Genomic DNA, 10,710 nt, shown 5'->3' with positions numbered 1-10,710 from the left:
GCAATCCATGGCTAAATATCCACGATGAAACTGCCTCTGAAGTCTGAACAGCCAGAAAGAATAGACGAACCTTAGTTGAGACAGAAGAGTGTTCTGAGTACCCAAAAGCCTTGATACGTTGTTAATTATAAAGTAATTAAACCCCGACAAAATAGCTTTTACGTGGCTTCGAGATTTATGCCCCTTCTACATTCTTCTGTATGTACATCTCACCAAATCATGCAAAGACTTCTTTTCTTTGTCAGATCTAAACCCATTTCACAAAACCTGCATTCATCCCACTGTCTTAAATACAGGAGGCCAGACATGCATGCAAGCTTAACAAGCCTTGCAGATCAGATGATCAACGAACAAAAAGGCAAATCATATCAGCAAACATTTGCAACACGTTCATGTGTTCCACTTTAATCCTTAGCACTGGTGCCTGAATCCCATAGCTACAGATTACTTCTGTAGGCTGTTGGAAATCTAATAAACCTTCTTACTAGCAGACACAACCACAAACAACACCAATGTATTCCACTTTATGCCCAGCAAAAAAAAAAGTATTCCACTTTTGTAGTGCATTATTACTGGTCAAAGTTGGCCTTGTACTCATGCGGATATTTTGAATTATAGAAGGAATGGGACTGTGAATAATATACGTTAAAATTTGAACAAGAAGGTATACAAAAATGCTAGCAACTTCAGGCAAATCATCCGAAGAAAGTGAAACCTTATTAGAGGAATTGTGGCAACAGCTGCTAACTGCACATCATATGGCAGATCATGGGAAATGGTCAAGCCTTGCAGATGGAATAAAATGCAAATTCATATCAGCACATTTGTACCAAGCATTGCAGCAAATTCATGTGTTCTACTTTGATCACTACCACCATTGCCATAATACAAGGATTACAATGTACTTCTACAGCCTGTAGGAAATCTGACAAACCTTGCTACTAGCAGACAACACTCAAAACTGTCTTCAGTGCATCGTCATCGCAGAGTGAACGAAACAACATAGTGAAAATGAACAAAATGAAATATTACACGGAGGAAAGAACTAGCTGCACATAGTACATTGCAGGCCTCAAAATGAGCTAGTACTACATATCAAGCAAACTGCTCATAAACTCTTTCCCTGCCCTAACGCAGAACATAGCTGAACTTCTCTCTGTTGGAATAGTTAAGAGTTATTGCTTCTTGCTCTCTATTTCAATTAGGCAATCATATCATATGCAGCAAGATTGAACACAGTTGTGCAAGTAACGAACAAGTTTGTTTATGAGAAGAGCAACTCTTCAATCCTATGAATAATATGCAAAGCTACGACACTGTCTTCCAAATTCAAGAATCAAGATTGACGCAGAATGAACAAAAATAACATAGCATGCTATCGAAGTAGACGGCATGAAGAGATTGTTAATCATGATCCGCTGCTCCTAAAGAGCCTAGGCCACCGCCCCGTTGTCAGGGACCTCCGCCTCCACTTCCTCGTTGCCCAGGGCTACGTCCTCGCCGAGGTCGCCGTCCACCACCCCATCCTCCTCCTCCGGCTCGGGAAACACCTCCCCGCCCTAGATCTCCATCTCCCCATCCTCGTCCTCCGCCTCGACGAACACGCCCCCATCCTCATACTCCGCCTCGACGAGCACGCCCCCGTCCTCGACCTCCACCTCATCGGCTTCCAGGTAGAAGTAGTTCAACTCGTCGGCTCCCTGAAGCCCCTGGTAGGTTGCAAGGGAAGTCCGTTGGCGTCGAAGTGGGGCGGCGGTGGGAGAGGATGGTCGACCTCGACCCTGGCCTCCAGGCCGAGGCGTCGCTCCGGGACTCCAGGGCCGACGGGCTCGCCGTGGGGCACGGCGGGGCCCGCCTTCAGGGAGCGGAAGGCCGTCCGAGGCATCCGGATCACCGTCCGCTTGGGACGACGGCGGCGAGGGGAGTCGGGCGGCGGCGGGGGCTGCATCCTCTCCTCTCCTCTCGGCTTCGCTCGTGTGCTCGCTGCTCTGTGCTGTGGCCTCTCGCTCGCCTCGCCCCGTGTTGTGGAAGCGTGCGAGTGCAACCGACTGGATCTGAAATAGATTTTTCTGTTTTGGAGGGGGCATCTGAAATAGATTTGCAGTCCTAGTAGCGAGCGGGGGTTTTTTTTTTTAGAGACAAAGTAGCGAGCGGGTGGGAGGATGAGAGGCCGTGTTGGGCTGGCTAAGCTTTGCCTTGCGGCTGAAGACAGGCCACCAGGCTGGAGAAATAGATTTGCAGAATGTGCAATCAAGCCCTACAAACATGGGCCCTGTTAGCACTCAAAAAAAAACATGGGCCCTGTTGGGTCGAATTCTTTTTTATATTTCGTAGAGATGTTTCGACAAGATTTTTTTTAAAAAAAATAGAGGAGGACCCGCGGCCTCTGCATCTAGATGATGCATGCAGCCACTTTATTAATTATTCATACAAGACCTTACAAAGTCATACAACACTAAGACTGAAGCCACCGTCTAGGCAACAAAACTATCGCTACTCCTATCCAATTGATGAAGAGATGCTGATAGTCTGGGCCTAATACCAAACAGACCTCGCAACCAAACCTAACATCTAAGATCGAGGTCCCAACCAGGACGCCTGCTGGGTATGGGCACCCACCAGTCCAGCGTGCTCCTCAATCAGGACGCCTGCCGGGTATGAGGCCGCCGCAGCCACCTGCCACCAATCAATCTTCAGAGTTGTACTGCTGCATGAACGTTGCCCGGTCTAGCTGCAGCCGATGCCATCACGACGCCAGACAGCGTCGACCTCCTGCGCGAGTTCATCATCGCACATCAGGCGCCTAATCTCCAGAGCGTCATGCCATCGAGATCCGACACCATCAATGTGTGTGATGAAGCACCGCTCCTCCTCTTGTCACCTCCAACCATCACTTGCTCCAAAATGATGCCCCCATGAGCGAAAACGCTACTAAGAACGCCATCATCGTCCGATCCGGGAGACCCAGATCTAGGGTTTCCCTGGAGAGCCTGATGACGCCAACTGCAACAACGATGCCTCGACAAGGAAACGACATCAAAGACGCCGCCATCGTCCGCCATGACCGTAGTCGGCGCGATTTTCATCGGCAGTTGCGCCACCGGGCGTACGACGCCGGCCTCGCTGGTTCCTTCGACTGTAGCAAACTTCAAAACGATGCCCTGAAGAGGGACTACGGCGCAAGAGCACTGCCATCGCTCGATCCCATGGAGATCTAGGGTTTCCCCCGGAGTTGCCCGGGTTGTCAAGGACCGGACAAAGATGCCGACGTGTCGCACTCGCCATCGCGCCGACCGTGACCTGGAGACTAAGCTCACTCCTGAGCCCAGATCCGGCCGTCGTCCCTGGCGACCGTGGTGCCCCAGATCTTGAGGCCGCCTGCCATGGAGAATGGGATCGCCGGAGCGCCGCCAGCCCCCGTCGTGACGTCTGGCCGCACGCCACGCTCTAGCCCAGGAGTGTCGGCCCACGCCAGCTCCTCACGAGTGGGAGGGCATCTAGTCCCCACCGCCACCAGCGACGGCAAAGCTTTGCCTAGCCGCGCCCTTGGGCGGCGGGGAGGGAGGAGGAGGACGAGAGGGGGAGTCGGGGGCAACGGGATCTGGGGACCTCCCAGCAGTCACACGAGGGCGACTCGGGAGGGACGGGAGGGGAGGAGACGGGATCTGGGGACCATTTTCCCATGTTTCGACAAGATGCAAGCTCGATGGGCTTTTTCTTTTCAAAACTGTTGTGGCTTTGATGGTTAATAGCCACGTTTGAATTTGAAGTCGGTAGCGTGGCATTTGATTTGGCAGCACTGGAGTTGGAAGCGCTCACACGCGAACTCATCTCTCCTGTATTGTTTGTCTTTCGTTCTTTGCAAACTAGTCGGTTGAAAGATTTTCTTTTCGAAACGGAGGCAAAATTTTTGCATCATTGATTAGTTAAGAAAAAGAGAATTGCTTAATTAATTTACGAAAAACAGGTGAAAACCAATACACACGAAGCATGAACAAACTACTCACACGGCATGAAACCCCGCAACCACACAGGCAGCCCGCCAAACTCCCCGAATACACAACCTTCACAAACCCTGACACTACTACTACGCCAAGTGACTCCCCACGAGAACACCTCGACACAAGACATCAAGCACCTCCAAACCCACAACGACAACCCAAACCAAGAGGACAAGCCGAGAGACCGAAGATCATCCATCAAGCAGTCGAGACACCTTGCCTTTGGCATCACTTTTTTCCTTTGCCCACCTTCTTTTGTTTTGCCCCTTACTGGAGTTCCCGTCAGGTGGCAAGCAATCGACCTGCCCAAACCAGGTCTAGCAACCTCCACGCTAGTTAGCAAATCACAAAGTTTCTTCGCAAAAAGAGGATTTGGATTTGGAGTAGGTGCCAACACAAGTGGCTCAAATGGTCATGCCACTCACAGGCATCACCTGCCCGACGATCGCAGACGAGGGAAGGGTAGCAACATCTAAAACTTCGCGCTCCATGACGCCGAGAGGTAGGTTGTCTAACCCCTGAAAAGGCTCCATAGGTGGTGGTGAGGGCACCAGGTCCACCTCCGAAGCCTGACAAGGCTCCACGGGGGGTGGTGAGGACACCCGGTCCACCTCTGAAGCCTGGAGAGAGCCTAATTTGAGTTGCTCCATCGACACAGGCGAAACAGGTTCCCCACATAGCACCTGCAACTCGGGCATGATCAGCAGCACCAGAGACACAACCTCAGCGGAGGCTTCACCCTTGGAGTCCGGCAACACAAGGGGCGTTGAACTAGACCCAACACGGGGCGATAAGCTACCAAAGAGCTCCGCACCCACCTCATCCATGAAGCCAATAGAAGACTCAACCACGGGAGCTTGTGCAAGAGGGAGCCTTTGCAAAGCAGCCTCCGCGCGCTCCAGAAAGCTCCCAACATGCACTAGCCAACCCTGCAAGGAGTCAGCGACCTCGTGAAGCGGCTTAATTACCTCCTCCATCCGTGAGGAAGTCATGCAGTGATGATCAGGTCTTGAGAGATTGATGCTTGATTTCGGGGCTTGTTGTGTTACTCCCCCATTAAGACTTATGTAACTCGTTCCTGTGTATTTGTGTCCGTATTTGGTCTGGTTGTCGGAGCCTTGCTACCGTAACTTTGTTCTATGGTCGTTATTTTATAATATAAAGCAAGAATGAGAAAACCTTTTTTCATCAATCGCATAGAGTGCACTCATTTGGGTGGGAGGGTGGATCTTGCATCTTCTCATTCCAACGCCAATGGGAATGGGCCGACAATACCCATTGGGACATTGGTCCGGCCAAAATTTCAACGCCAATGGGTATTCTGGGTCAATGCCAGTTCTTTTGTATCCTTGACCCGGATATCTCTTTCCTCCTCCACAAGAAAAGCTTTTCTCCTCCCATCAGCGCTGCCACTGGCCCGCCCCATATTCGATGGCCTCTAGGCCATGGAGGTGCGGAGGATCTCGTCCCCCCTCCCGGCAGGCGGGAGGGATCCTTTCTTGTTCTTGCTAGGTTCAACGTCTTGGTTGGGGTTGTGCGGCGGCGGCGATGTCTCTTAATAGGAATAATGTCTCCCACGTTTTATCCCCGTCCCGATGATGCATCTAGTGTCGTCGGAGGGCATGTAGAGGCGTGTCTCCGTGATCTCGCGAGATTTGGTCGATGCTGGTCTTGGGTGGATCTGTTTAGACCCGGCCTTCGTCCGTCTTCGTTCGGGTGTTTACAGGTTTGGTCCTTCTGATCTACGACTTTCTTCATTGGTGATGGTTGCTACTCTGGTGCGTCGGTCCTATGGGACCTTAGCATTGACGACTTCTCGATTGTCTACTAGAACAAGGTTTGCCCAGCTATGGCCAGGGAGGGGGCAACGATGGTGGCACGCCTTCGGCTCATTCCAGTGCTTGTAGTCGTCGCTAGGTGGTCCACAGACATGGTTGTAACTTTTATTACCTCTGTTGTTCTTTCTACTTTCATGATTGAAAATGAATAGATTGGAAATTTCTTGCAAAAAAAAGGGTATTCTGGGCCGGCCTCATATGCAAACAGGGCAGGTGAGCCAGCCACCACTGGCACATCGAGACAACCGGGTCAACCCAAATTTGGTTGCCGAAGGTTGTATTATGTCGTTACCATAGCATATGCCTTTGAAAGGGATCCTTAGCCTTGTATTTATCGGAAAAAAGTTAGGTACTCACCAAAATTCCGTTTGTTCTAGAATTACAAATATACTAACTTGTGATGCTAACGCTTTGATGATAGAAATGAGCATATATGCCTTGTTTTCCTTTGAACAAATAACATCTTCACATCATGCTAAAAAGTTCTACCACTAAATAATGCTATTTGAAAAGATGTTATTGTATTGTTACTTCCTATTTTATGCAAATATAGTACTGTATTAGAAATGGGTCAGATCATGTTACCCAATGGGATATGATGCCAATCATTACTCGACCATTGAGCCGGCTCCATGACTCATCCTTAAATGGACCACTTTGTTTTGTTTTTTATGTGGTTTTCCTTATAAATTTGATCAATTTCTTTTGAACTATATTCAGGTGGACAATCTTTTCTTGGTGGCTGTTTAAAAGAGAAACAAGTTGCATATACATACGAAACATTATTATGCATGGAGATATTTTTTTGGTGGCCATTAGACGTGCCAAAATCACAAATTAAATAGGACCGTACTCACTTTTGAAATAAAAGATTGAGGGCCTCTTTGATACAAAGGATTCATAAAAAAATTATTGGAGGATTGAATCCTAAGGATTTTTTTTTCTACGTGCATTGTTTGATTCGTAGGAATGCAATCCGCAAACAAAAGTTTCTTAGGATTCATTTGTTCTAGATTTCACAGAAATATTTTCATCCACTCCAACCTCATGTGAAAATTCCTCTGTATTCCTTTGCTCAATCAAACTTTCATGCACATGGCATCCTATTCCTGCATATACTCCCTCCGTTTGAATTACTTGTCGCATGTATGGATGTATCTAGATGTATTTTAGTTCTAGATACATTCATTTCAGCGACGAGTAATTTGGAACAGAGGGAGTATTTGTTTCTTTCATTTCTGCCTTTCACAAATCAGAAAGGGCCTGAATGGGATCGGACGGTCGGCGCTCCCTTGACGCCGCCGGCGTCTTCTCCCAGAGAAAAGGAAAGATAACTTCCCGGACAAACATCCCTTCTCCTTTCTTCGTTTCGTGCTTTCCTCTCCTTCTTCCTAGCGCGCGCAGACTTGTCCGCCACTTCACGGAAATTCCCCAAGAATACCTCTACATATATATACGCCGCCCGCCTCCATTCCGGTGTTCCTAGTTTCCACTCATCCGCCGCTGCACCCGAATCCCCGCCCCACGAAGCTTCGTCGCGCAAGGTACGTAATTTTCCTCCCGCTTCCTCCAATTCGGTGCAATTTTCCACGGAAACTTTGCCTGGGGCGCACCAAGAATTCGCATTCTTGGTGCTGGTGGCAGCTTGTGGGGTAGTTCCTGAGATTTGCCGCCCCGCCTGGGGATTCCTCGGGGTGCGAAATAGTCTTGCTGCCACCAGGCATATAAATCGGGGTGTTTGTTAGGAGAATCATAGCCAAACCCTAGAAATCTAGTTGCCTGCCGCCGAATTGAGCTTCTTCCTCTTTCGCGTAGGATTGGCCGGTTGAGGTTAAGGATTCTGGAATTAGGATGGATAATTTGGGGTTTACAATTAGGGGCCGGAATTTGGGGCAGCAGCCTGCAAGGCTGCTTCTAGATTCCTCTCTCATTGGGATTAGAGGGGGGTATTTAACCGAATCGCAGTGTTCACAGGCTAAAATTGCTTCTAGTTTGAATCGTGCTGCTTGGGAGCAGAATCCAAGTGGATTTCTTCCCAAGTCGCCTGTCGACGACTATGCTGTTACGCGCAAGTTAGCTCTGCCATGCTTACCAACACAAGGAAAGTATCTTGTCCACAAATCACCAAGGAAAGCATGTCGACCGAGGAGGTGGAGAAGAGTAGGGAGGGAATTAAGAGTCAACCCATTAGATCTAGATATCAATTTCTTGGTGATAGCCACTGGCTACTCATTAGGGATAGTATCAAAGAATTTAGACCAAAGGACATTAAGTCCCAGCTTTATTGCAAGCAAATGCTTAGTGGGGTCAATGATAGATGGACATCGGAACGGGAAAAGGATTAGGGTGAAAGATTTTGGTTTGGGTGGAGTAGGTTGCAAGACACGTCGATGGGCTATTAGGACCAAGGGAGAGACTTCCTTCGGTGAATCTTACCTGATGGCATCTGATGCAGGTGATGCTTTTAGCAACAACAGGCATCAAACAATGTCGATGAGTTACGATGGGTCTCAAAGTGAGGATCGGCAAAGTGAGGAGGTTCAGTCAGCATACAAAAAGTTCAGTGCAGGGGATGAGGACGCGATAAGGGGTTTTGTAAATTTGGATGAAACTGAAGAGCAAAATGAAGAAAATGAGTGGAGTTGGGTGCCCCAAGAGGAGGATCATCTTGCTGAATCAGCTTCTTCGCTTGAGAAAGCACAAGAAGTTCTTGAAAAATTCTTCAAGAAAAATGAAGATCTTGAAAGTGGTATGTTCTTTTCTTTGTTATGTTATGCACTTTCTTTGTCATGTTACTGTGTAGTACTAGTAATCAATAGGCACCTTTTCCCCACTGTGCTTGTGAACCATCGACAGACTATGATAGCTTGTTTGGTTTACTATACTTTGTTAAGTGCTTGCAATCTTTAATTGCTTTTGGAACTTAACCTATGCTGAGCGGTATCAATAGCCCCTTACAACCTGATGCTGCTATGTTTCAGATTTCGTAAGAAATCTGTTGATCTTTACTGGGCAATTGACTGCTAATTTAAGGGCAATAAGTAGTTTATCCAGGTTTATGTGGTACTGGTTAGTTACAGCTCCAGTGCTTGCAATATATTTGTCTTACTGACTGCTGTTAATGAATAAATACACTGTTAAACAATTATGTGATTGGTATTTTTATTTTTAACGTCATGCCGTGAAGATTTCCGACCGTTCTAAGAATCCTTGCACAATATTGAAAGGTTTTTGTTATAACATAATTTTGTAAACGAGCTCTTCACAGCATAACTAGGTTTATGTGTTATGTGGACAGCAATGCATGCACTTCCGGAAGTGTTTTTTTTTTTTGGCTACTTCATGTTTTAAGGAATCATTTAACTCCTATTACCCTTGGTTATAACTCTGTTATTCCTATGTATACTGGTTAGGTTTTCATCCCTCTGGCCTCTATTGTGCACGATTCTGTTGAATTACCTGTAATAAGTGGTTTGTTCTACCCGTGTTCTTTTTCAGAGATGCTGAAATTGTCAGAACTTGGCAAGGGGTTTGTGGCTGAGGATTCACATGATGGCAACATAGGTTTGCCTTATATAGAGGCTGATGTACTGGGGATGAATCAAAAGATGGAATGTCTTGAACTGAAACTGAAAGAAGCGTCAGATACTATCACAGAGAAGGATTCAAGATTATCCGAGCTCCAGTTACTTATCAACAGTGCACATACACCAACGCTGCAGACGGAGCCCGTCAACATTGATGAGTTGGAGGCCGAGCTTGAGAGCCACCTTCAGGACAAAATCGAAGCCGAGATTCAGTGTCTGGTCATGGTGAAAGCGAGACAAAACTGGCAAGCCCGGGCCGAGGACCAGATCGCGTTGGACGAGCACAGGCTCTCCGCCGGGGACGACATGAGAATGTTGCTCAAGCTGCAAGACACGGAGAAGAAGATCGTGATGCTGAAGGAACAGGTGGACAGACTAGAGGCCCACGAGAAGGAGCTGTCGGTGACGACGGAGGTCCTGAGGATGCAAAGCAAGACCTTCAAGATCGGCCTCTTCGGTCTCCTCCAGCTGATCATGCTGTGCCTTTCCCTCAAGATGTTCTTCGCCCAGGACTCTGCCCGCTTCGACGATCTCGTACCGACATGATGGCTAACTAGTTAGCGGTTGTTTTAGTCTGTATGTATGTAAATTCGGTTGATTGATTTGCGTCGTGTTAGGTCTAATTCACTGTGCCACGTTGTGAAAGTGTAACACGTCTGAAACTACGCGTGTCCTGCTGTAAATTATCTGTGTGCATATATATATGGTATATCTAGGTTTGCCTGACAAAGCTCATTGGCTATTTGCATTTACTGGGTAGTGCCAGCAGCAGTTCCGTTTGACAATTACTCCCTCCGTCCCATAACACGTTTTTGCAAGCTATGTTTAGAAAACGTCTTATATTGTGGGATGGAGGAAGTAGTTTCATTCTGGTATCCGTTTGTTGAGCAGGTCCAGGTTTGACTGCTCTTTGAGCCAGTCTTCAATGTAGTCATTACGAGCAAGCAAGCAAGTAATTGGCTTCTAAACTTTGCTCCGGGCGGTCAGAACTGAACTCTGGATCTCCGGTCTTCTCCCGTTACGGTAACGGCGATGCCTAAGCGAAACCCGGAGGAAATACAGGCAGTTCTGACCCCGGCGTTTCCTGCTCCCATCCTCTCTCGCTGCTTCGTTTTAAGGACCAAGACAAAGAAACAAATTATGAGTGATTAAACACTACTGCGCCAGTAGCATGTTCCTTAGCTGAGCACTGAAGGAGTACCAAATAAGCTAAGCTCTCATTTATGGCGTCGTAACCACGACGGTTTCGTTTGGGCTCTCTCTGCTTCACCTTCTGCAGAGGCC

At 47.8% G+C, this 10,710-nt stretch overlaps 1 protein-coding gene across 1 annotated transcript; it reads left to right on the top strand.

Annotated features, from left to right (window-relative positions):
* The first annotated feature begins 7,189 nt into the window (after positions 1-7,189).
* LOC119364569 lies at positions 7,190-10,161 on the top strand. Its single transcript, XM_037630053.1, has 3 exons — positions 7,190-7,383; positions 8,295-8,588; positions 9,338-10,161. The coding sequence occupies exons 2-3, from the start codon at positions 8,327-8,329 to the stop codon at positions 9,970-9,972; spliced, it is 897 nt and encodes a 298-aa protein (XP_037485950.1). The 5' UTR covers positions 7,190-7,383; positions 8,295-8,326; the 3' UTR covers positions 9,973-10,161.
* The last annotated feature ends 549 nt before the right edge of the window (positions 10,162-10,710 follow it).

This window comes from Triticum dicoccoides, chromosome 2B (assembly GCF_002162155.2).
Source record: "Triticum dicoccoides isolate Atlit2015 ecotype Zavitan chromosome 2B, WEW_v2.0, whole genome shotgun sequence".
Lineage (NCBI taxonomy): Eukaryota > Viridiplantae > Streptophyta > Magnoliopsida > Poales > Poaceae > Triticum > Triticum dicoccoides.
The sequence above is the reverse complement of the archived record's forward strand: the minus strand, read 5'-3'. Positions and strand labels throughout refer to the sequence as shown.